Source organism: Staurois parvus, unplaced genomic scaffold (genome assembly GCF_062004578.1).
Source record: "Staurois parvus isolate SC_StPar_1 unplaced genomic scaffold, SC_StPar_1.0 ptg000716l, whole genome shotgun sequence".
NCBI lineage: Eukaryota > Metazoa > Chordata > Amphibia > Anura > Ranidae > Staurois > Staurois parvus.
Window position 1 is genome coordinate 1,478,208 of NW_028318512.1, and position 27,942 is coordinate 1,506,149.

Genomic DNA, 27,942 nt, shown 5'->3' on the forward strand with positions numbered 1-27,942 from the left:
GACAAGACCTTTTTCTAAGATCTACACCTTCTTAGGCAATGGCAGCTAAAAAATCCATTGCACCCAACAAAATGATTATTCACACCTCCTTGAAGATGTCAATTCGTTCTTTCATGCCTTGAAAAGGAATTTCAGGGTCCTCAAGCACCCATACAATAAAACACATGACATATCACTCGCTCCACCAAACAGTCTTGAATCCCATGGACCATGAAGCACGGCTGGTAGCATTAATAATGCATTATTCATAATGCAGCATCGTTGTCTGTTTGTGATTCATACGCCTGTCATAATTTGTCACCGGCTTGTTGCACGACTCTGGAAAAACTCTGCACCACCTGTTATCAAACTCTCTCAAAAGTAATTCCCACTCAGCTTGCATCTGGAGGCCAAGATAGGAACGCAGATTGCTGGATTATGCACAAAGCTTTGCAGGCATTAGACAAATCTATTTTTAACATTTCTATTTTCACCCAGTTAAAAAAAGGGGGGGGGATGATTATTTCAACGTCAAGTTTTTAATTTATCCGAAACATTTGTTCCATATGGCTAGTCGAGGGGAAAAATGCAATTATTATTAACTAGGATTAATGATTAGCGGAAACGTGGATTAATAATTAGAAGGAAAATCAGGACGCACATTGGAAGACAACAAGTAAACAGGATAGTGCGAGGCTTATGGAGACTGTCGTGTTTAATTACAAATATTTACCCAAAGCAGAAGCTGTACATGTCCCTCCGTTCAGGCAGTAATTAGTGCAGTGGTTCATCTCACATCTTTCTCCGGAGAAACTGGGCCAGCAGTGGCATCTTAGAGCGCCCTTCTCATTTATTATACATCTGCCGCCGTTTTCACAAGTCAGTTTGCATAAGTCATCTGCATTGTGACAAAGAAAGAATGGCGTCAAGCTTCAAAAAAAGTTTTCTAAGATAAAGCTGTGGTTCTGTAAAAAAGTCTACAGTATTTAAAAAAGGTTCTCATGCAAAATTCGAACAGATTTCCCCCATTTTCCTAATTCGATTCAATTGAAAAAATGTGGGACTCTTTGGAGAATGTTGTTTGAAAACCAGTATAAATAGAGCCCAAAGAGTTCTTCCATTTATGTTCTAAATGTTCAGTGGTAAAAAAAAACATTACTTGGGTAAGTATAGAACTGTGCATATTAAAATTTTGCATCCAGAAGGTGGCAAGTGCTTGTCCTATGTTCCAGGGTTTCAGTGTGCTGCTTTATTGCTGTGCTGCGTATGAACCTAAACATACTCAGAGGAAGGACAGACCCCCGTATCCCCATCTGTAGAGTCAGACCATAGATTATTTTATGCTTGCAGCTGTTCCTTCACTGCCATGTCATAGGCTGGGGGCAGGGAGGTGATCTTGCTCCACTGCTAAATGCACCAGAAAAACATCAGGTCACCAGATTGGCTGTTGGAGAGTAGAGATGAGCCAAATGTACCTCGGCTTGGTTCTAGGAAGGTTCGGCATACTTTGCTGGTTCCCAAATCTGAATCCTATTGAAGTCAATGGGAGCCAAAAGTTTAAAAAATACCGTAATTTTCTAGGCTAAAATCTGTTTCTCAGGGAGCAGCAATTTTATCAATGCTGAAAGTGAAACATTAAAAATGCTAAATTCCTTTAAATAACATGCTTGGGGGATGCCCTTACCCTTCCTATGAAGTGGCACATCTGTATACAACCTACTATAGCAAGCCTGACACTAAACATAAAGGAAAAAATGCAGTTTAAATTTCTGGGAAATTACTTTGCCAGCTTTGTCTACTTTACATTTTTTATAAACAAAGTGGTGGAGATTCTCTTCACCCATACCAGACCCCAATCCTAGATAAGTATCTGGTATAGATGAAAAAGATGAAACAATGGCATTGGGTTTCCCCTAAAAATACATACCAGTCCCCTATCCATTGGTCAATATCATTGGCAAAGATGGCTATTTATCTATTTTTGGTCAGTGATGTCAGCGCTATCCCCCCCTTTTGTTCCTTGCAAGTAAATAAATGGGACTGGGTGACATGACTGGTTGCTAAGGACATGGTGGTTGCTGGCACCTGCCTCTTTTCAACAACCATTGGCAGGAAATAAGCTATCATTTATAGTAACTGTAGAACTACCACTACTATAAACAACCACAAAGTCCATTGTTTTGATGGAGGCCCAAACAGCCAAAAAATTCAAGGACATCATCTCTCAAATTTTTATTTCAACTGTAATTTATCGGTTTACCTGAAATCAAGCTTTTCTTCTAACAGCAGTGAAAATGGTCAAAGCCTACATGTCCAAAGCAGAAATCAAAATGTAACCATTACTAACCTGCATAACTCTGATCTGTGCATGTTCCGTTCACTAGAACCTTTCCTTCTGGACACACACAGGAAGCACCGGTGGGATTCAACAGACAGATGAACTCACATTTGAAATCCAAACAAGGGTTCGGCACTGTTGGGAAGAAGCAAACAGGAAGTCAAGAGACAACATTTTTCAAAAATTTACAGTACCTAAAATGAATCAGCCTGGGAACCAACACCTACAAAACCAAATTATAAGTGGCAGGTGGAATATTTCAACCCTGACAGTCATTTTCATCTTTCCTGACAGGTAAGTCACTAATACAAATAGGTGTACTGTATACTGTATTAGGTGTGCTGGTGATTTACTGGCTGCATGTTTCTTTTAGGTCAGTAACTAAGTAATAAATCAAGTATAATTATGCCGTGGTACTTGCATCTTTAAACATACAGTATGTCAGTAATGGCAGCTCTTACATACAGTATATGTCTTGATGGTTTGCCTGTAATTATGTTGTGGTGCTAGAGAATAGATGAAGCATATTTTGAGAATAAGCTGTCAAGAAAGATATGTCAGAACTTTTTTTTCAAGATCATTATAACAGCTTTTTCTAAGAAAGTCGAATTCAGCTACTTAAAACTAAAGGTCATCAGGTATATACGTTGACTATTACTATATTCAGCCAATGATATTTATGTCTATAAGTAAGCTATGTGGGCAAAAATTTTGGACACCTGACCATCACCTACACCTATATAAGCTTGCTGGAAGGGACATTAATATACAAAAGACCCCCTTTGCGTCCTTTTTATTCCATAAAGGCTTTATTAGAGAATAGAAGTATTACATGTAGTATAGAGCACATGTATCAAAGTGATACGGTACAAAATAGCATTCCAAGAAGCAGTGTTTGGGTCAATGGTAAGGGATGGGTCAAACCCAACGAGCTTGAAATGCAAGCAACCCCGCATACTATACTTAACAGTCTACAACTAATGAACAATGAGTAGTGGATAATAAATGACCACATAGCAGGTGGAATTATGGAGCACAGGTAATTAGAAGAAGGAAAAAACTAGGAGCGAAGGTCAGTAGAACCTCTAGGTGATTCTAGGTTCCAAGGAGGAAGTATAGGAAGGGTGTCTGTGGGAAGTTTAGTCCATTCACCCAAAATAGCTTTTGTGAGGCTGAATGGACCTGGTTCACAATTGGCATTCCAATTCATCTCAGAGGTGCTTAGTATGGATTGAGCATGACTCTACATAGGACAAGACTCTAGGACAGACTCTACACAGATCCCCCACATCAGCCATGTAGGTAGTTGGCTTTGTACACAAGGGCACACTCATGCTAGAACACAAAAAGACTTTCCTCAAACCATTGCCATAAGCTTTGAGGTCCACAATTGTCTAAAATGACTTCACTAGAAAGACCTGAGCTCAGTAATTTGAGCATACCATATTTTTGGCCATATAGTGTAGCAATGGACATCCCAGGCTAATAACTGTATTTATAAGTGTGTCCTGTTGCAAAGGAGAGGGGCAGAATGTCTCAGCACACAAAAAAATCTAACCTCAATCTAGCTGTGAATCCCTCTCCTCTGTTCACCATCATATCAATAGCTAATATAAGTAAACAATACTCCTCATTTATTAAAGTGTTTGAAGGAAGGACTATTTGGGTTTCCACAGTAGCCAATCAGATCCTCTCAGTGAAGGCTGGAAGAATGGAAAGGAACCATAAGCTGGGGGCATGGCGACTGCCATCCAAGATGGCAGCATGAATCCTTAGCTCCGTACACCTTCTGGGGAATGCAGCACATCCATGCATCCCAGAACACCATACATCACTCCCAGAGGCCTATTCATCTCCTGCTCTACCGAGGATGTCCCGATGGTGGCTAGAGGAGCCACAATTCTAAAAGCTATCCAATTTCTTTACTCCGGTCCGTAAAAGTCTCCAACAAAACGGACTCCACTCCAGCAAGTCTGTGGATGGACCTGTAGCAGCGGCCACCTTTATATTTCTTCATGCAGAGGCGGATGCAGTGGGACACACAAAAAATGGTGGTGGATTGGCCCCAACCTCTCCAAGCACTAGGAGCCCAGTCAAGTCACTCCCCAGAAGGGAATCCTCTTTTGTGACACCTCACAATTCATAATAACACACTTACTTTTTCATACAAATGTCCCTTAACTTGTTGTCAATCAATGCCCAGGGCTTAAACCACCCCTACCAAGCGATACTCCCTTTGGAAAGAAGCTATCAAAGTCAAGGCGGATGTTGTCATTGTTCCAGAGACACACTTCAAAGCATCCGCAGCTCTGAAGTGTCAACATAAAGACTTCCTTTTTAAATTGGATTCTACATCCAATAGGAAAGCTTGCATTTCCTCTCTCTCTATTATGTTAACAGGAGACGTGTATGGTGCTTGCAGAGTATTACATGCCTCAGAGTGAGATTACACGTATAACTCTCCAATATTTAACTCATATTCACATATTGATCTTTTCTTTGTGGACAAATGGTTATTACAAAGGGTGTCCTGCTCTGATATCGCCGACATCACGTGGTCTGACCACGTAGCTGACTCTATCATGATATCAGAGCAGAACTACCACCCAAATTTGGTGTGGCGTTGCAACAACAAATTCATTTAAGAATCTGCGTTGAACAATATGCTCAATCAGCATCTCCATGATTACTTTGCCATCAGTGATACACCTGATATTTTTGTCCTTTGGAATGCATACAAGGCTTTTGCGTGGGGCATCTTAATCCAGTTAGGTGCTCAGGCCAAAATACTTTTAATCCTTGACTTTACAAAAAGTGCTCTCTGCATTACGTGACCTAGAGCGACACAACAAGTCTAAACCAGTCACACATATGACTTCCAAGATTGCTAAGCTCTGTCTGGAACTACACACTCTCTTACAGGTCAATCATTAAATTAAGCTGAGGCAACCTAAACTAGGGTACTATGCCTCCCACAACAAAGCTGGAAAATGACTTCCATACTGAAAGCCCACAGAAAGGAACCATAAACTGTCAGGTACCCCTAGGTAATGAATATGACTGTTTTAAGTGAACAATGTTTGTGTCTGTAAGTTGCAGCAGACAACCCTAAGGCTGCTTTCACACTGCCCCATTGCAAAAACAAGGTATATACACATATGCATGTTTTTCCTTGTTTCTGGAGTGTTCTCTGGTTGCCTGACATCAGTCTGTACCTGTGGAAAAAGGGCATGTGGCTCAAAAGATGCACCAAAAACGCAACCACAGGCGCATTTTTGATGCATTTTCCATTCATTTCATTTGGCAGGTGCATCGCTGGTGCATTTTTTTTTACTGCACCAAACATGCACCAAAATGCAGCATGCAACTGACCTACAACTGACTGGTGTGAAGAGTTCCATAGAATTTAATGGTCACACATTTTTCTTCCATCTTTTTTGCAAGACAACTTTTTTTTTGTTTTTGTTTTTGTGTGTGTATTGGGATGTGTCTTCCCCTTTTCTTTGCAACATAAAACCCAACTGAACTTTCAGTTTGAATCAGCAAAATGCATTCCATCTGTTTAAAATGTTAGTTCACCTTTACAAAAAAATGGCCTATACAGGTGAGGGGTGTCTGTAGATAAAAACAATCTGTACAGCTTTGACTAAAGTTGAATAATGCTCTTGCTATAGTTTATGTACCTCATGAAGCCTGAATGGAATACTCCCAGGACATTGCTAGGATGTTGCTAAGTGAGGCCTAGTCATTATTGCTCACCTCCACTGTCACTGTCTGAGGAATACTCAGGAGGAACCGGAGTTTATGTTCTTTATAAACAGCCGCAATCTGTTTTAATCCGCAATCAGGAGTAGAAAAGCCTGTCCTGCCAGCATGCTGTATAGACAAACCCTTGCTTTCTATGTGGAAGAGGTGAGCTCAATGCAAGATTCAAACAAACCCCATGCTGAGTTATGCCTATAGCTCAGAAATCAGCAAAGCTCATACACTCTGCTGATTGGCGAGATCTAGCTGTGACTCAGCAGGGGACATACTGGACCTCTACAAAGAGACCACTGCTTCCACACAGAGAAGGGGTTCCAACTCTGCAGCATGTTGGCAGGGGGCAGGCTTTTCTACTCATGCTGTGACTGTTTTACAAAGAAAACCACCTGTAAGGCTTTGAATACCTTTTGTTTTAATGCACCTGGAATATATTTAGCCGATATTAACGAGTTCAGCTGGGTTTGAATACACACATACATGATCACGGGATGAAACCATCATGTCTCTGGACAGCATTTGAGAACAATATCCCTCTATATCATTAGTGAACAGATATGGAAACATTTGTTATGTTTCAAATTCATTTGGTAAGGTAATCGTTTTGTTACATCCTATTTACTATTTTAGAATGATTCATTTACAGAATTTGTTTAGTATATTCTAATTGTTTTTTTTCATTTATTTTGGATTCAATTTGTATATTTAATTCAAATTCGATTTGAATTTGAACTTTGGAAGCCGGCTATATTCGACTTAATGTGTTATTTTGTTAATTTAGGAGATAATATTTATGCACTCTGTTTGGTTTGGATGGTGGTGGATTCATCAGAATCTCCAAATCATAACAAAATGAATAAAATGAAATGAATTTAGAATTCGTTTGTAATTGTTTGATTTGGAGATTTTGATTAATCCACCTTAATCCAACCCAAACACAATAAAGACCCTCCTTTCACAATGATCAGTTTTTGATCAGTGTTTCAATTAAAAAAAAGCGGAAGAAAAATGCATGAAAAATGCATTCCTTTAAATCCTATGGAACTAATTGCCCTTGCGTTTCAGTGACATTTTTAGGCTGCTTTCACTCTCCTCTGTTGGAAAAATGTGGCATGAATGTTTTTCATGCATTGTTCTTCCATTTTTTAAGTGAAAATCTGATAAAAAAACTGATCAGTGTACAAGGGCCCTAAACGTCCTGCTTGCTGCATTTTTCATGCATGTTTCGTGCAGTAAAAAAAAAACCGCACCAAAAACAAACCACTCCATTGAAATGAATGGAAAAAGCCACAAAAAGGCGTTAAAAACACAACGCACTTGTTGAAAGTGCTTTGTCCAATCACGTGTCCAAGGGAAAAATGCAAAACAACTGTAGCAAGCCACATCAAAAAAAGCACTGCAGCACAAATGCAGTAATAACATATCAAAAAAGCATAAGCATTTTGCAATGGGGCAATGTGAAAGCAGCCTAAGTAGGAATCATCATCTTCCTTCACTTTTATATCTTACTGTATTTATTGCAATATGTTTGCATTTTTCATTTTCAAATTTAAATTCAAATTCATTTTTTGAATTTGGATAATTCATTATTTCATTACATTATTTTGTTTTGTTACAATTTATTTTGGATCTGTTGAAATTCGTTACTATTGTGATTCAGAGATTTGGATACATCCGAAACTCCCAACAATGAAAATTTTGTCCGAATTAGGATTTGTAATGAAATGAATCGCACATTAATTAATTAATCAACGAGGGAAGAATTATGTGTGTTGCCCTCAGCTGACAATTAACAGTTTTGGTGAATGAAAGGGAAAATTTGATTGGTTATTATGTTACAAGACAAACAGAGCCAATGTTTCCCTTATACAATATAGACAAAAGCCGTACCTTTATTATCTTTTTGCTCTTTATTTTCTTATACCAGCAATATAATCAGAATTATACTTACTGTGCGGCTGTTTGTAATGATGTGTAATTAAGACGCTTTTTGCTTTCTCCACATTCAAGTTTAAAAACTCCATGGTGCCGTTGCCAGACTTCTGTATTCTAAATGCACCGTTTTTAAGACCGGCTCCATAAATGTAATCCTCAAATATGTCTATTCTGTGAGGGTACATCAGTCCTGTGGGAGAGAAAGGCATATAAAGTCAGCCACTAGGCTGTTTATTAAGAACATAAAATCCGACGGGGCTTTGACCAGTGGGTGATGCATGAGGATGTTTGTTAAAATGTTTTACAACTCAGCTGTCACTCCATTTTGTTTTATGTCCCCTATAACCACCACAGGCATCACACAGCGAGACCTCCAAGGTTTACACTTTTTTACATCCCTGCTCAAAACTTAGTCCAGCAAAAAAAAAAAAAAAAAGGTGTTACAAATTCAGTTTCAAAGAACCAAAAAAAGATCAAATGCTGTTAATTACATTTATAGATTTGCTGCAAACAAGTGGAAATACCCACCTGTACAAAAATTGGCATATTGGTTATATCAGGATCAGCTTTATTGAACAAATTTGTACGAGGGATTTGTTTTCAGTTTACAATGGCTGTTTACGTAGTGATTATGGTAAAAAAAAAATATTCTTGGCCATTCATAGGGAAGTTTTTTTGTACAACCAGTGGTTTGAGCAAAAAAAAAAACTGACCCAATTCTCCCATCTACACACTTGATTTGGATGCTGGAATCCTCCCCACTGTGTTATTGGGGTTTACTAAAGGCAAATAGACTGCACTTTGCAAGTGCAGTTGCTTCAGAGCTTAGTAAATGAGATAAGGCTTCACTTTGCAAATATTAGCCAATCGCATTCAAGGAAAATTAACAAAAACTGCATTTGTGCCTGCACCTGATTGGATGATGGAAGTCAGCAGAGCTTCTGCTCATTTACTAAACCCTGGAGCAGCTGCTCTAGCAGAAAAGTGCACAATCTATTTGCCTTTGGTAAATTAACCCCATTGTATTCTGACAGCTGGGAGACTCCCCTGATGTCAGAAAACACAGATCAGCATTACAGCCTATAGTCTGGCAAATGGACTGAATGACCCAAATATCTCATTGATAGCAAAACTCAGTGGGAAACAAAAACACTCACAAAAGGCAAAGTAAACTAGGCAAATTAAGCTACATTCACACCTAAGCGGCACACTTTCTAGGGTTTTTTTAAAGCACTTTTGAGCATTTTTTTGGAACAGAATTGCACAATTTGCAGCTTTAGTCAGGAGTTTTTGTCCAGACGTTTTTCAACTAAGCTTTTTATGTGGCCAATTGAAAGCTAAAACAGGGGAAAAAAGCTGCTGTTTGAGCTGAACACAGGCGGCAAAACGCTCCAAAAAATGCTCATGTCACTCTTTTCAGATGTTTCTGTCCAAATCTATAGAGACAAAAATGCTCAATTCTGCCTGAAAAGTACCTCATGTACTTTTTTGAGTGACAGACAATTTTCTAAGCAAAAGAATGCTCAGATGTGAACAAGGGCTATTGAAAACAATACGTTTTTGCTTGTTGAGCATTTTTGAGCTTCAAGCTACAAAATGCTTAAGTGTGAACAGGGCCTTAAAAAGGTATAAGAACATCAAACAAAAAGGTGTCCAGGTGAGGGAGGATGGGGGAAACTTGTCCAATGTTGGTAATGCTCCAACTGATCCTCCAAAAAGACCCTTACTCCTCTCCTTAAACCAAGAACTACCCATTTAGCCCTCCCCCTCATCATGTAAGGGCCATATTATTTTTTATAAATAAACCCACTAAAACCTTGCCCAACACCACCTCTCCTGCACCAGTCATATGGGCACTGAGTATAAAAAAAAACATCTGTCCCTTTTTGAAGCCATCTACTGAGTTGGTTAGTAAAATTCATAGTAAATATTCCAAAAATATATTTTTTGGCGTTTAGACTAATTCTGCTTTGACATACCTTGTTTATTAGTGACCACCATCATGGAATCGGAACCATCAAGTTTCACAGTGCCAATAACAGACAGTTCAAAGTCTGCCCAGTATAATCTCTGCCCGAAATGGTCAACGACAAGGCCTGGAGAAAAACACATGAAAAGAGTTACTTCAGAATCTTTGTATATTTTACAGGAAATCAAAATAATTAATTCAAACTGAAGCAATTTGGCAAGAGAAAAATGTATTCCAGGTCACAGTGGGTCACTTGCTAGCTGCTAAGTTATGCACAGCGCTGTGCACTCAGCCACTCTGTCCAAGACCGCGGTGCAGCAAATTGCATTTGTTTTACTTTTGTGTTCTGAAGGAATATTTCCTTTGATCTCGTGAAAATCCAGTGAACTCTGGCTCCTAATAATAAAACACAAGCTGTTTGTATTCTGTAAGATTTGTACCACACCGCAGTGGGGAACTATGTGTTGGGAAAGTTAAAGCCGGCATCCTTCCTAATAATGGGTTTATCTGAAATAAATTCTGGTGGATCAACTTACAGTCTACTATATTTTTTTCGGAAAACAAAACATTCTTTTGAAAGTTTACAAAAAATGAAGCAGAAAACTTCAAGCACAACTGAGCTCATGCGGAACTGAAAACAAGATGCTTTGATCTGCAGAGAAATGACAATGAAAACATAAAGGAAACATAAAGGTGAACTCTAGTTATTTTAACAGTTTTATGCATCTACACATAGTGGTCAGCTTGACCAATTGAGTACCATCCTGCAAATATCCCTTCATTACCAGGCAAATTTACAGTTTTTGGTGCTTTGATAGTTTGACTTACAATTACGCAATCATGCAAATCTGTACCTAAATGAACTTTATATAAGTTTTTAGGCAAATGTGACTTTCTTTTGATGGAATTTGATGGACAAAGGGTCAAACATTTTGAAAAAATGTATTGTCCTGGCATTCTTAATAAATATATTTTATAAGTGAAGGTAAGATAAACATTTCTAACATTCATAAAATGACCCTTGAGATCACAAAGGCGATCTCATCTTTTGATACAATTTTTTGCAAACATGCATAGAATGTAATGTTCCTCTCTCTCAGTTCAAGTCTACAAGTCAAGTCTGACTGAATAATAAGAACAGATTTTCTCCAACTTGGGGAACATTGCATTACTGGTGACAACCACTCTTAGCTCCTCTCAAGTCCAACTAAGGCTCTCCCTCTTCCATTTATTTACCTGCTGAGCCCAATTTCTAATTTCCACTGGTGTGCAGCAACTCAACATACTGGTAATGAAATGGCTGCACTCAAACTATTTACGTGTTGACTGGAAAATTGTATAAGTACTTAAGGGGTGTCTTTATTTTTCCCAGAGTTGACCATTAAAGAGAAACATCCAAGAATGGGTTTATGCAAGGATCTGACAATTCTTTCTAAATTTAATTGTGCAGGCTTACTTAAGAAAGATTTATATTAATCCCTTTGTTTAGGTTTAATTTTTTGGCTGCAAAGGCTGGGGGTCAGAGCCCACCTGAAGTCTTACACTCATTACCATGTCAACTGTTTGGCTGGCTGCAACATCTGAGGTCAGAGTTCACCTGAAGTATAAAACCCATTTCCATGTCACTTGTTTGTCTTGCTGCAAAGCCTTGGATCAGAGTTAAGCTGAAGTCTGACACTCATTACCATGTCAGCTGTTGGCCTGCTGCAAAATCTGGGGTCAGAGCTCACAAGAAGTTTGCTGCCAAACAAGTGACATGGTAATTGGCATCAAACGTCTTGTGAGCTCTGACCCCAGATTTTGCAGCAGGCCAACAGCTGACATGGTAATGAGTGTCAGACTTTAGCCTGACTCTGATCCAAGGCTTTGCAGCAAGACAAACAAGTGACATGGTAATTGGCATCAAAGTCTTGTATCAGAGATGACCATGTCAGTTGTTTGGCCTCACTGTTCCAATCTATGAGTATGCATGACATTTCCTTGTAGTTGTCTGTGTTCCTCTTGAACATAAGGTACTACCTTTTGATACTATTAGCTGTGGCTGAGGTCAAGCAGTTGATGCAAGTGCAGTGCAGCAAGTGTCAAACCTCAGATGACCTCTAACCCCTTACTTTTCAGCTGAACATTCAGATTCAGATAAAATATGCAAATCTAACTAAAGCATTTATAAAACTTTCATAAGCAAGCCTATACAGTAATTTAAGATGGAATGTATAAATTATTGCGAAAGCCCAAAACATATATCCATGTCAATTGATGCCTTAACTTATTTAAAAAAGGGAACAGACTCCCTATTAAAAATCAACCTGCCAAAGTACAAGTCTTGCATTCTTTGACAGCTGTGACAGCTCCAGTATATTCAATATGTGAATTGTGGAGCTCGGCATCCATCAGCTGTCACCACAGGACACCAATAACCTTAAACCAATGTCAGCTAGAAAAGACAACTGTACCTCCATAACCTTAACTTGATTTCGATAAGCAGGTGATTATCTGTGCTGACAACGATAGACTCATTTACACTGCAGGGGTCCAAAACTCAACCACTATCACAAGCTATGAAGAAATATTTCCATTTACCAAAGTCCAAAGTTCAGACAGACAATCTCCTGAAGAAACTGGCCTTTTGTGTTGGATCTCCTGAACCTCTCCAAACGACAACATGCAGAGCAATCCGTAAAACAGTCATTTTCAGAAATTTTGGGTGCTAAGCATATGATTCAACTCAATTTTCATACTTTTACACTAGTCGTGCATGGAGCATCAAAGCTGTCTTCTAGCCTAATCAAAATATACTAGTATTAAGACAGAGCTGTTTTTGAAAATCAACTCTTATTAACATTCTGAAGTCAATTTTTGAAGGTGGAAAGGCTGCTAATACTGTATGCATTGAGGGTCAAAAGGTTGTGTTTATTCCCCAGCCCCACCTTTGCATTAGCTTGACTGACATATGACATGGAGCAGATCTACTGGCTCAGAGAGAATACTTTTTTCCTAATTTAGGCTGGATTCACACTAAAGCTTAATAATTTTTAGGCAATTTTCAGAATTTTTTATGCACATAAACATAAATATTTCAGTAATTGAGATGCACATTGAAGCTTTCAGTGTTTTTGGCCAATGATAAGTAGTAGGGAGAGACCAGTTCTGACAGTGTACAGGCATTCCCATTCAAATCTATGGGGACAAAGTGCCCAATTATGTGATGTAGTTTTTGGAGCATTAGTTGTTGAGCTACAGGCACCTGAGCGCTCATATTTGAATGTCCATCATTTAGATACATTATATGAAGTTTTGTTTGCCGAGAGCTCTTTAGTTTTGACCATCAAGGTACAAAACGCTCAAGTATGAATGGGGCTCTATAGGCTTTTTTTTGTTATTGCATGACGACGATAGTTAATTGCCTTGCCAACATTACATTTTAGCAATAGCAAGTGAAAGTAACAGTCAAATAAACTGAATAACAACCTTTATGGCAAACAACTTTGCTATCCTTGTGCCTTACAACTGTTTGAAATAGGGGGGCCACTTAATCAGAAACACATTTTCTCTCTGAAACCTCTTCTAAGCTGACAACAGCAAAAGTCCATACAAACAAAGCTTAGCCAAGTTCTCTTTTAAGGCATCACCAGTCTTAAGACAGAGACAATTATTATATATTGTAGCAGATTTTTTTCCTGCTACTATACATGACAGATTCCTTCTTACACTGTAACTGTCAATGGTTATTAAGGAAGCAGTGGGTGCCAGCACCTGCCATGTCTCTAACCAATGGCATCACAGGCCCCAGTAATTTATTTCTTGGAAACCCCAGCTATGTAAATAAAGTGGACAGGAAATGAAAAAAAAATAATGGGTGTCTAGTATGAATTTTAAGGCTGACCCGAAAATAAATAAATAAACGGCATGATGTTCCTCCAATTTCAGATACCGATGATGTTCATTCACAACAAAATAAGTAAACGGTAAATAAAAACACATCCATCATCAATCACATCATCCAGCGATGCAAATCATGTCAATCACGATAAATGACGTCCACTGACCCACCAAAAAGAAAAAAAACAGCCTACTGCCAACACGTCTGATCCCGAAGACTACTCATCATCATCAATGACAATGATCATGACAGCTCCGATTTAATGACAGCTGATATAAACAACAGGGTCTCCAAGGTGACTTGATTGTCCAAATATATAACTAATGTCACATTATATTTTTCCTACCACAGTACTATTGTACTTTGTGAAAAAATACAAAGGATGTGGATGAATAACAATAATTGTCTTCTGTGCTTTCTTCCATGTGAAACCTGTAATCTAAAATCTGAACTCCAGGCAACTGAAATGCATGCACAGAAACTTTTATTTTCGTTCATCCAATTCTAATATATACACAGCTCTGCCAGACAGCACAGCCCTGTCTGGACCAGAGAGGAAGAATTATTTTTATTCTTTTGTGGTTCAGTAACACTTACAGGTCTTGTCCCTCCCCCAGCCTGTGAGCGGACAGTGAAAGGAGAATCAACATGGTGATGATATCATTCTTCTGTCACTCTGCTGTCTAATAGTATGCTCTTTACAGAGCAGCACAACCAATTGGCTGATGGCAAGTCAAAGTCACATACATGCACTGCTTGCATTAAAAACAAACAAGAAATGAATTATGTAAATAAATTATGCATTAATTAATATTAGTTGCATTAACTTGTCTTCTTCCTGTAATTCAGCTTTAAATAGATTAAACTCATACTGAATTTTGCAAATAAATCAGATACCTGTTGGCCTCTCCAAGTTTTTTTGCACCAATATTCTTCTTAAAGTCCCGTCCATTGCTGCCTCTTCAATATGTGAGTGATCCCCAATAACTGTCCAGTACATCATCCTTAAGTTGGACAAAGACAAAAAAAAAAGAGAAAATGCAATGATTTAAACAAAGAAAGGAAAAATATAAAAAAACAAAATACTAGAGATTCACCCAGCAGAATCAGACCAATAAATGCTTCTAATTGCTGTGGGACAGTTTAATAGCAACATACAGTAGTTGTGCACTCATATGCCAACCTGTAGTATATAAATGGCAGTGTGTATAATATGGTATGAACTGATTAGAGATGAGCGAATCGAACCTGGCGAAGTGGAATTCGTTTCGAATTTCAGGAAAAATTCGATTCGCATCGAATCCGAATTTTAGCAAACTTCGGGTGCACGAATCAAATTTTTCCCGATCAGCCGGCAAAAGTGTCACTGCAGAGAGCTCCGCTATTTCTGACAGTTCTGACAGTTCATTTACAGCGGTTGAAACATTGTATCTATTTGTTTCCATTTAGGATACAGATATTTTTATTCGGAAATAAATAGATACAATGTTTCAACCGCTGTAAATGTGAAGGAACTGTCAGAGAACTGTCAGAAATAGCGGAGCTCTCTGCAGATACACTTTTTGCTGTACTGGAATACTTCTTCTTTTCATTCTTCTTCTTTTTTTCATTCTTTTTCTTCTTCTTCTTCTTCTTTTCATTCTTCTTTTCATTCTTCTTCTTCTTCTTTTCATTCTTCTTCTTCTTCTTTTCATTCTTCTTCTTCTTTTCATTCTTCTTCTTCTTCTTTTCATTCTTCTTTTCATTCTTCTTCTTCTTCTTTTCATTCTTCTTTTCATTCTTCTTCTTCTTCTTTTCATTCTTCTTCTTCTTCTTTTCATTCTTCTTTTCATTCTTCTTTTCATTCTTCTTCTTCTTCTTCTTTTCATTCTTCTTCTTCTTCTTTTCATTCTTCTTTTCATTCTTCTTCTTCTTCTTCTTTTCATTCTTCTTTTCATTCTTCTTCTTCTTCTTTTCATTCTTCTTCTTCTTCTTTTCATTCTTCTTTTCATTCTTCTTCTTCTTCTTTTCATTCTTCTTCTTCTTCTTCTTTTCATTCTTCTTCTTCTTCTTTTCATTCTTCTTTTCATTCTTCTTCTACTTCTTCTTTTCATTCTTCTTCTTCTTCTTTTCATTCTTCTTTTCATTCTTCTTCTTCTTCTTTTCATTCTTCTTTTCATTCTTCTTCTTTTCATTCTTCTTCTTCTTCTTTTCATTCTTCTTTTCATTCTTCTCATTCTTCTTTTCATTCTTCTTTTCATTCTTCTTCTCATTCTTCTTTTCATTCTTCTTCTTCTTCTTTTCATTCTTCTTCTTCTTCTTTTCATTCTTCTCATTCTTCTTTTAATTCTTCTTTTCATTCTTCTTTTCATTCTTCTTCTCATTCTTCTTTTCATTCTTCTTCTTCTTCTTTTCATTCTTCTTCTTTTCATTCTTCTTCTTCTTCTTCTTCTTCGTCGTGCCCCGTGACTGCCCAAATGAGTGAAGTGTGCGGTGATTCTAAGATCGACGGCACTCATCTGCATGTCATACTGACTGACAGTATTATTTCTCTTCCCCAGCAGACTCCAAGGGCATTTAAATTAAAGGTACAGTGTTCTGCACTAATATAAAGGCTCTCTGAAGCCTAAAAACCCTTTAAATAAGATAAATTCGCATTGAATTGAATTTCTCCCGCAAATTCGGCGAATCAGCCGAATCGAATTTTTGAATAATTCGCTCATCTCTAGAACTGATGCCTGAAAAGAAAATAATTATAAAAGGAACAACAGATTTTGGTTACTCCTGGCAATATATTGTCTGAGTGTGATCTACTTTCTGAGTGTGATCTATTTTTTTATATAATGTAATTATTATAGCCCCAAGTCCTCAATATGTTCAGTGCATTGAAGATGAAAAATCTAGATACACCTGAAGACCTGCAGTGTATAAACCTCCAACCAGTAATCAGACTGGCAGCACTGACATGAGAAGAGAAGCCCTTCCTCTACCAAGATGGCTTCCTTCACCAAGAGACAAAGTGCAGAACAAGGCATTGTAAGTCCTTAGTGGGAAAAGGTCAGCGGCAGGAAGTCTACAGGCAGCACCATTGACAAGATCTTTGCTCTGGCCTTCCTTTTTTTGGGCCACCAATGGGTTTTCTGGTCCCATTTATCTCATTTGAATTAAGGCTACAGATTATGGCTCTAGTAGGCTTCTGTGACTTTAATTAGAATAGAGAGACTCACAATGCCTTACGTTAAGCTGATACAGTAAAACAAAGGAGTATAATTGATACAGTGACTAAACAATGCAGAGAATTATTTAGAATGAAAGTCTAAACCATTTTAGTTTTGGATACAGTAGGGAAAGGTTAAAACCTCATTTTTTTTCCTAGTTAACCCTTACTTTTATTGAAGTTTTAAGGCATAACAGTAAACATTTAGAAATCTTTGTAGTTTACATGCAGGTTTAACCTTACTTTCATTGTACCTGACGATTCCCATTAAAATTCAATTAACAGGAGAAGAAACGTACCCTTTTTTAGGATTTACAGCAATTGCATAGGGTTCTCCTGCGATGTTGGTGAGGAGTCGTGTGCAGTTGGGTCCATTAATTTGCCCAACATTTATGGAGTATCTCAGTCTTGTCCAATGAGTGGTGTAATAGCTAAACCAGTGCATTCGGGAGTGATCCGTCCAATAGATATTCCCTGACACCCAATCCACAGCTACATCACGGGGTCTTTTGAACTCGGGACACTAAAAGAGAGAAAATGTTAGGAGACAGTTTCCCTTTCATTGTAAGTGATAGTATGGCTAGCTGTTGAGTCTTGATTATTCCTACTAAAGTTTCACAAAGATTTGATAATTTCATGTAACTGGGATCATCATAGATAAACAAACCTAAGTAATATATAGAGTGTATCTAAAGTTATACCTTTTCTTTTTTTTTTTTTTTGTACATCATAGAAAAATAGTTAAAACCAGTGTGGATTTATATTGCATTAGATAGATTTTCCTTCACATTATGTCCAAAATGAGGGAAACCATCACCAGAATAAGCATCCCTATTGAAAGATATTCCCTCTTGCTGTTTTCAAAATTTTTGATTTTATCCCTACTTCCCTCCCACATCCTCCTCGACACCATTCCATCCAAAACTAGAAAAAAAAACAAAGTGTTGGCTTTAGATACACTTTAAGGCACACCAGAGTGCAGCAAAAATCCCTGTTATTTTAGTATAAGGTTCCTACGCTGTCACTAATACAGCTTGTCCTACACCATCAAGCTGTGTCTAAGGGCTGCTGCTCTCTCTCTAAGAGAAAAGGTTCTGCTGTAGTGGTCCAACCAGGTCCAGTAAAAGAGAGGTAGAGCCAGCCTTCCTGTACCATAAGTTCAGCAGTGGGTATGGGGGCAGAAAGGTAACTATTTCATGATTTTTAGACACAGGAGAAGTAATTCTCCATGCCATGGCTTCTGACAATATAAAGTCCTTTTTTCTTTTTATCAATTCACTGGGGCAAGCCGGAATGTTAATTGTTTGGAAATACACCATGGAGGATTACTCCACCTGAGCCTGATAATCATTGAATAGTCCCTTCTTTGCTGAAATGTATGTGCTGCTTTGCTGTGTGACCCACTTCTGTATGTAATAGTATTGACCCCTACACTCTGTACATTACCCATTCCTGACCCCTACACTCTGTACATTACCCATTCCTGACCCCTGCACTCTGTACATTACCCATTCCTGACCCCTGCACTCTGTACATTACCCAGTCTTGATCCTTGCACTATATACATTGCCCACTACGTATCCCTTCACTCTAAACTTTACCCACACCTGATCCCTGAACTATGCACATCACCCAGTCCTGACCCCTACACACTATTCATTACATACTCCTGAAACCTGCAATCTGCAAGTTTCATACTCCTAACTCTTGCACCCCTGAGCTGTACAGTACTTACTCCTGACCCATACTTTTGACCCTTTCACTCTGTATGGTACATAGTTCTGACACCTATACTCTGTACATTACCTTCTCCTGACACCTGCACTCTTTATGTTACATTCTCCTGACACCTTTACTCTTCAAGTTATGTACTCTTGACACTGCACTCTGTGTATGGCATACATTTGACCCCTGAGCTCTCTATATAGACTCTAGTATTAAACCCCTCCCACTATTTGCCATAACCAAATTTCTCACAGCACACCTGCCCATTTTTCTCTGAGTGAGAGACGGGAAGTTTTTGGGCCCTGAAGAACATGAACGTTGTAATCTAAATGTGCTAGAATAAGCTGTTCCTTGCATATAGAAGCATAGGTCATATTCCCTTTAAAAGATACCTTGCTGTATTACCACAGTGTGCAGTGCTCTCCATCACAATCATTAAGAAAACTGTCATAAAAGAAATAATTAGGTTGCCACTGCTGACCTATTTGATAAATGGTCACTGCTGTGCTGATCTTCGAGTTTCACTACATTTTCAGTCTTTGGTCTGGTAGAAGTGTGCAGATCTGGAGTTTTGACATTCTGCTGCTTGCTTGCTCAGGGTAATTGATTTAAAAAAAATGCAGATGCCAGACAGCCAGCATTTCCAGGCAGTCCATAATGGAAGGCGACACAAGAGGTGTTATTTAGGCCTAGTTATCTGGAAATCATGGTCCATTGTCTCCCCTAGATCTGGCTAACCAACTATAATCCACACCCCCCATAGACCCATGGGATCTTTACTGGGATGCTAGAAACCAACACTGGCGCAGTACAGTGAAGCATCTAATTAGCTAATTCATTTTGCTAACTATCAAAGTCAGTATTTTACACACTGCTCTAAACAACACATTTAGCACCTATGTCAATGGGTTTAACATTCCCATACAAGTTTTATTGTTGGAATGCAAAACCCACTTTAAGCATGTCAAATGCAAGTCGGAAGGAGGTCACTGCAGGTCAAATGCACCTGTCAATGAATTCTGAATGGTCTCAGAAGCATCAATACCTGATGTTCAATGGGTGCAATCAGCACAAGCCCAAAACCCATTGACATCAGCCCTAAAATAGACCTCAGGGTGACAAATACATGCTGTAGAATTCTAAGCAGATTCCCACACTCACAATCAATCCACTCTTGGTTTCTTTGCCTGCCCTGCCATGAAAGGTGTTGTAGAAAATTCCTCCGGGGTTGAACTGAGTGCTCCAAATGATCATGTTGCCCTGGAGGTAGGTGTCCATCCCAGTAATCCTAGAATTGTGTGCAATGCGGGATATTTGCTGGTATTCCACACTGTAGCCAAACGGATGTCTGAAAGCTAGGATCTCGGTGTCATTGGCCACGTAGAGAATTTGTTCCTCTGAATCTGGAATCATAAAAGATACTCAGTTCAGTTCTCATAAGATCAATAGGAAAGGATCCTGAAAGAGTAAATGTCCAAAGGAAAATGTGAGAGGAAAACAATCTATAAGACTGGAGTGAATCTAAACTCAGAGGGGGTTACTGAATTTGGAGAGTGCAAAATCTGGTGCAGCTCTGCATAAAAACCAATCAGCTTCCAGGTTTTATTGCCAAAGCTTAATTGAACGAGCTGAAGTTGGGAGCTGACTGGCTACCACCATGCACAGCTGCACCCGATTCTGAGTGCTCCCGTTTTAGTTAATTAACCCTAAAATTCATAGCCAAATCTTTTTTGTTGTTGTTTATATCCCTACTGAGGAGATCTCCTTTCACTCTTGGTCTTAAAGATACAACAGGAATAGGGAGGATGCCCCTATTCAAAGATTTGCCTTTATCTCCTGTTCTGGTGGCTCCTGTAACATTTTGATCTGTCTCTGGGACACTGGTCACAAGGACAAATAAAGAGAGAGAATATTCAAATGGGAACAATAAAAAAACAACAATTTCAGAAAGAAAAATCAAATCTGATGATGCTACTAGCAAGCTTATATATTTCAACTATGGTATTGTCCAATGCACATGCTGGCATATTCTGCCATAGTCACCATAGTAAAACTGTAACATTCAGCAGCTGCTTGAATGTGCACATTTGAAGTTCATACAAAATGTCTACAGGATGTGCACAATGAACAAAGAGAAATGAACAAAGGAACGGGAAAAATATGTAAAATGTAACCAAAAATAATGTGATCCCGTATTCTTTTCTGAGAGTCTTGACCGCTTTGTATTTACTTCAATAAATACAAGGCACCCTCAGATTGAACAAGATAGAAAGGAGGGGTGTCACAATCTCTACCTCCTCCAGTCAGAGAACGCTTTGTATTCTTTGAATAAATACAAGGCTTTTTATGATTGACAGCAATGATGAGCAAGTGTCTTGCTGTGGTCAGTTTGCAGTGGGACAGCCAATCGCATAGACCTGGAGCAAGATTTGGAAGATTGCACCGATTACTACAGTGATTTCCAGCTTCCCCAGTGATCCATCAGGTATGAGTAATACATACTTAGACTGTATGAAGCTGGATCAATGTAAATACAAATAATTCCTGTAGTTCAACTTTAATAAAGGATACATAAAGAAAAACATTTTGTAGACATATTTTTCCAATTTACAAAAATGTTAGGCCTAAACAATCATGTCACTAAAAACACCGTCTTAATTTCTGAAATTTTAGACATTTCTGAAATATGTCTCCTTGCTACCCAATCAGTCCAGCCATGTGTTTCAGGCATGAACAATCAAGCTACTAAGACATATACAGGAAGGGCTCCTGCCTTGAACTCTGTGCTGGGGGGAGGGCATCCGTGCCGGGAGCCTCTTTCCTCTGCATTGTCCTGCCTGTCCTCCATCCAGTTCAGCTATCTTAGGACCAAAAGTGGTAATTGTAATGCCATTGGATAGTGACTTTGTTTCTGTACCCTGTGCCAGCCTGGGCATTACACATGGCTATGTGCATGCTCCATCCACCTCAGCTTGGTGGTGGAGGCACACTTTGGCATCTTTGCCTTGGGCACCAAACAAACTTGTCCTGGCATTGCTGACAATGGAAAAACATCATTAGTTGGGTCATGCCTGGATGTTAAACCATCTTGTGATGTTTATAGACAAATGAAGGGGGTTGCATTTACTACAGACAAATAGACTGTGCACTTTTCAAGTACAGCTGAACTCAATTTCCCCAGAGCGTAGTAAATGCTGTAAAGCTCTTCTGATTTCCATCAGTCAACCACGGTCAAGCAGGGGTGGACTGACCATTTGGGAACTTGGGTACTGCCCGAGGGCCCGGGGTCAGTAGGGGGCCCCATGAGATGCCCCTGGTACCTTTCATAGGCTTTTTTGGGTGTGATTTATTTATTATTTATTTTATTTATTTCAGGTACTTATATAGCGCTGTCAATTTACGCAGAGCTTTACACATATATATATATATATATACACACACATATATATATATATATATATATATATATATAACATTCACATCAGTCCCTAACCCTCAAGGGGTGTACAATCTAAGGTCCCTAACTCACATTCATACATACACATATTAGGGCCAATTTTAGACAGGATCCAATTAACCTACCAGCATGTCTTTGGAGTATGGGTGAGGACACAGGGGCCCCATGATCCCCTATTGCCCGAGGGCCCCATGAAGTGTCAGTCCGCCCTGCGGTCAAGCTACTGTAAATGTTGTTATCTTATTTTCCTTGCTATTGACTGGGTATTCTTTACAAAGTGAAGTGACACCTCATTTAGATTTAATAAGGAAAATAAGTGCAACTGCAGTTTCAAAGTGCACAGTCTATTTGCCTTTAGTAAATCCACCCCAAGGTCTTCTGCATCTAAAGGAAGTAAGAGTATTTTTTTTTATAGGGTATTGGGGGTAATACAAGCATCTGATAAACAAAGTAAAAAATATATATAAAAATATATATATAAAAAATAAAATATATATAACAAAAAAAATATTAATATTTGTGAATTTGGCATGTTTTGCATTCAACTTCAAATATCTGAAACTGAACTTTTCAACACAAGTGCAGCCCATGGCAACCACATCAATTGCTACTCCTCTGGTTGGTTGCTCTTCTGTACTGAATTTGTTCAATTGTTTTCCAGAGCAAAAAAATCTGGAAAGCTATGAAAGAGGTACGCAGTCAAGCCTGAGATTACCAGTCTTTGCTAAAAAAAAAGTCATATATTTTACATTCTCTTTTTGAAAGTTGTTTTAGTTTACCTTTAACAATGCAGCTGTGGCCTCGTTCTATGAAGTTCCTGTCACAAGTGCATCTGTAGGAGCCTTTCAAGTTGGTGCAGTGGTGGGAACAGCTCTCCAGGAGTAAGCACTCATTGATATCTGCAACACAAGGAACTCGGCATGGTGGGTATCAAAGGAATTTGATTTAAAGCTTTATTGTCACAGGAGAGATGTCTGTGTTTTCAAGCTGCAGCACACGGCTTTCTTTATTAAGAAAAAAAATAATAATGAGTGAATGAACTATAAGAGCATGTAACTGACAAAAGAAATGTACATAGAGCATTGCTTGAATTGCTTGCCAAGAGCTGAAATTCCAGGTATTCACTGAACAGAGACTTCAGATTACAGAACACAAGTCCCTTTATAATATTATTCTTGTATTTCTCAGCAAACAATGATCAGATGTATTTGGTCTAAACCAGGGATCTGCAGATTACGGCCCATGGGCCACATCTGGCCACCTTTCAGAACTTACCTAGACTGCAACAACTCTTTCAGTATTTATTTAATGCATTTCTATGGTGTAGGTGGGGCAGCTGCCAGCAACAAAGCAACCAATGAATCTGAGCAATCAGGACATCAAGCTATTGTAGACTACTGCCCATCCGCACCATTTATTTATTTCAGGTACTTCTATAGTGCTGTCAATTTACGCAGCGCTTTACATATATATTGTACATTCACATCAGTCCCTAACCCTCAAGGGGTGTACAATCTAAGGCCCCTAACTCACATTCATACATACACATACTAGGGACAATTTAGACAGGAGCCAATTAACCTACCAGCATGTCTTTGGAGTGTGGGAGGAAACCGGAGTACAAGTAGGAAACCCACGCAGGCACAGGGAGAACATGCAAACTCCAGGCAGGTGGTGCCGTGGTTGGGATTTGAACCGACGACTGAGTACTGCCAGGCGGAAGTGCTAACTATTTAGCCACTGTGCTGCCATGGAAACAAATGACACTGATCCACAGCAGTGGCATCCAGGGCCACCCTGGCATTCAGAAACGGCTTCTCTGCCTCCCATGCTGTGCTGTGATGTCATTATGGTGAAGATTACAAGGCAGGGGTCTAATGACTCTGATGTTAAAGGGGACTCTGATCTGAAGGGCAGATTCCAATTTGAGGTGAGCTCTGATGTGAAGGGGTTCTCATGTAAAAAGGAGCCTTTGATGTAAAGGATAGGATCTGATGTGAATGGGAATCCTCAAGTGCAGGGGGTATTTTGAAGGGGGGACTCTCATATGAAGGATGTGAAGGACAGACTTTAATGTGAATGGAGCAACCCTCATGTGAAGAGGGGATCTGATTTGAATGGGGGGGGGGCTCTGATGTGAAGGGGCCCTGATGTGAAGGGGGGATCTGATTTGAATGGGGGAGGGCTCTGATGTGAAGGGGGCCCTGATGTGAAGGGGGGATCTGATTTGAATGGGGGGGGGCTCTGATGTGAAGGGGGCCCTGATGTGAAGGGGGGCTCTGATATGAAGGGGAGGCTCTGATGTAAAAGAGGGAATTTGATGCGAAGGTGGGGAGCACTGATGTAAAAGGGGGCCTCTGGTGTATAACAAGGAATCTGATGTGAAGGGGGGGGGGTCTTGGATGTGAAGATGAGGCTGTGATATGAAGGTGAAGCTCAGGTGTAAAAGGGGGCCTCTGATGTAAAACAAGGAATCTGATGTGAAGGAGGGGCTCTGATGTAAAACAAGGAATCTGATGTGAAGGGGGGGCTCTGATGTGAAGGGAGGGCTCTGATGTGAAGGGGGAGGGGCTTGGATGTGAAGAGGAGGCTGTGATATGAAGGGGAAGCTCTGGTGTAACAGGGGGCCTCTGATGTAAAAGAGGAAATCTAATGTGAAGAGGGGGGGCTCTGATGTGAAGGGGAGGCTTGGATGTAAAAGAGGGAATCTGATGTGAAGGGGGGGGGGGCTCTAATGTGAAGGGAAGGCTCTGATGTAAAAGAGGGAATCGGATGTTAAAGGGGGCTCTGATGTGAAGGAAAGGCTCTGATGTAAAAGAGGGAATCTGATGTGAAGGAAGGAGTCATGTGAAGAGTGGGCTCTGATGTGAAGGGGGGACTCTGAAGTGAAATAGGGGCTCTGATGTGAAATGGGGTCCTGGATGTGCTGGGGGGCTTCACATGTGAAGGTTTGTCTTGGAGTCTGTTTTTTTCAGCCCACAAATATTTGTGGAATATACAATGTGGCCCTTGTGTTTGAAGACCCGTGATCTAAACAAGGCAGGGCAGTTTATTTGAGTGTATGTATAAACATTTGTTAGTTCTGGACACAGTAGGGAAGAGCTGGAGCCCTTTGGTGCTTGTGTCTCCATTGAGTAGATTCACCCTCTTGGTGACCGTTGTCACCAGATCAGACAGTGATAGGAAATTCTAAATGTTACAGTTATCACCGACACAACTGTTCAGGGGAAAGCTTGTTGGAACTGTTCTAGAGAGAACCATCGAAGAGAGGAAGTACATTTTCAATGTTCTTTGAAGCCTCAATTTTCAGAGATTTCCTCTTAGTTGGACCTGATCGGAAAGCCCCTGTGAAAGGGGCCTTATTGTCCTCTGTAACTTATTTTTGTTCATATTATGTCACATTTTTGTATTTTACCTCTTTAGGCCCAATACAAATTTTGAAACAGAATAAGGATCAAGCAAGGAAGGAATCAGATGTGTGTAAATGTAAAAATCAAAAGTCAAAAAATAAATCGGATAGCGTTTAGTTGGACTAGAAGGACGTCTTAATAATGGGCCTTATTGAGACATAGTTGAAATCAAATAAGAAGATACAAGAGAACAGGAAGAGGTTGAATGTTTTAGCTAATTGGGAAACAAGCAACAGCTGACGGCAAATGAACAGATTGTGACAGAACACGATCTTAGGGAAAGGCTGGAAGGATAAGAAGAGGTGATGAGACAAGGCTTCATCCTCTGAGCCCGATTCAAAAGCAGAGAGGGTGCATCAGTAATCAGTTGCTGAATGCAAGCTGGGAAGGCAAATTAATTGTCATCCGACTGTCTGTCTCCTTGTGTCAATTTAAGCCCGGAAACAGCAGGCAAGTTATTAGACAGTGAGGTCAGTAGAGAATGCCTGAAATGCAGGGCTGAGCAGTGAACTGAAAGATTTTAAGAGGTGTTCAGGATTAGATGACAAAGAAGAAATGATTGTTTGATAAGGGCCAGGGCAAAGCTGCAGAAGCAGAGGCTGGTACGAGAGCAAGATTTCTTATTAAAAAAAAAAAAGCAATGGGTATTGAAAGCAAAACTAGTTTGGAAGTTACATTATGTAGGGCAGATGGAAATGACTGGTTATAATGTCTTATGTCCTCCTTATGAGCCAAGAGACAGTTGACATCAGGATAAAAAAAACTGAATTAGAGAATCTGGCAAAATTGTGAGGATACATTAAATGGTAATAAACCCAAAAGCAAACATTTATTCTGCAGCTTACCACCTCTTAGATGTGGTCGCTGCATTAGTTTTATTTGTTAGGCTTTCTTTCTTTTGTTTTCATCTGGTTTTTACCTCCTCAAACTGCCCATGTGAAAGAGGACTTAGAGGAATATGGCAGTGGCCAGAAATGACACTTAATGATCTTAATTGAGATAAGTACACACTATATAGGGGTATGTCTTGTTCTTATTTCATGTCTTAGGTTTACAACCTCTTTAACTGTTTCATATCCTGTTAAACACTCTACCTGCAATGTCAAAAAGTAAGGGAAAATCTCAAAATTTTGAAAACTCACCTTAAAAACTTAACCTAAGAAAAATAGAATGGAATTCTTTGATGGGGACACTTATTCTGGTGGTGATTTTCTAAGGAGTTTTCCTGACACCAAGAGAAAAAAGGTGATGGGGTAGGGACTTCCAGCAGATTGACAGCCTCAGCTCGGTTCCTGTGTGCTGTGTGGAGGGGGTTGTGACTGTCAGGGCAGGAACGATGGAATGGGCAGGCAGGCCTATGGTACGGTCACACCGCGACTGACGACAGCAACTACCCACAGACCAGAGTCCCTCAGGGTGCGGAGTCTAAGCCCCAGGCTACCCTTCACCAGGGCCCCTGATGGTGGGGATGGACTTGACGCAGCCTGAGACCAGGTCGCGGTCCCCGAGTGACCCCAGCGGCGGTAACGACTGCCGCCAATGGGTTCAGCAACGGGAGGTCAAGTAAAGGGTCAAAGCAGCGAATAGTCTTGTCCAAGCCGAGTCGGTTACCAGGAGAGCAACGGGGACAGCACAAGCGCTTGAGACAAGGGAACATACAGGACATGAATGCAGAGGGCACTTGCAGACAGCAGGTTTAAATGTGCTCAGCCACACCCTTCTGAGAAGGAGCCGCAAAAGCCTGAAGGCATAAAGGTTCCCACCATGCTTTGCAGAAACCCAAGATGGATGCCAGCACATGGAGATGCACAAGAAAGGTAGGACCTTGACAGTAACCCTTCCTTCCAGTCAGCTCTCAGAGCTCTCCTCACTTAAATAACTTCAGCTCCACTCCCACTGCTTTTCAGAGCTCAGAGATCCTGTGTACATTCTGAACTTTGAATAGATGTAGGGAAAAGGTGGCCTAGATAAACCAATACAACGTATGTAGGAAGATTTGTTTGATATCTGTGTATCACCTGAGGACAGTCACTTCACTGGGTATATGTACGGGTTTACAACCACTTTAAGTCTGACTTCAGAGGCAAAGAAAAGGATGAGGGTTTCTGGCAGATATTTTACATTTGTTTTAACATGACTGTGTCACAGAATGTATTGCCTTGTTTACAAGAGACAAGTAGGTGGAACAAGGGAAAAGTTTGAAAAATGTTGGAAAATCACTTGTGGGAAGTTTGGTTGAAGGATTCAGGACACGGAAAAACCCTACTGGTTAGGAGTAGACTTTGCTACTA

The 27,942-nt window shown here is 39.7% G+C and overlaps 1 protein-coding gene across 1 annotated transcript in view; it reads right to left on the reverse strand.

The window, feature by feature from the left end:
* LRP1B (LDL receptor related protein 1B) overlaps positions 1–27,942 on the reverse strand; it is a 2,076,109-nt gene that overhangs the window by 99,977 nt on the left and 1,948,190 nt on the right. Inside the window, exons 76-83 of the mRNA XM_089653623.1 lie at positions 23,021–23,140; positions 19,946–20,187; positions 17,359–17,582; positions 14,761–14,867; positions 9,994–10,110; positions 8,031–8,204; positions 2,327–2,452; positions 713–877 (exon numbers count right to left, since the gene is read on the reverse strand). Of these exons, the coding sequence (XP_089509749.1) occupies positions 713–877; positions 2,327–2,452; positions 8,031–8,204; positions 9,994–10,110; positions 14,761–14,867; positions 17,359–17,582; positions 19,946–20,187; positions 23,021–23,140 (1,275 nt within the window). The remainder of the gene's footprint in view (positions 1–712; positions 878–2,326; positions 2,453–8,030; positions 8,205–9,993; positions 10,111–14,760; positions 14,868–17,358; positions 17,583–19,945; positions 20,188–23,020; positions 23,141–27,942) is intronic.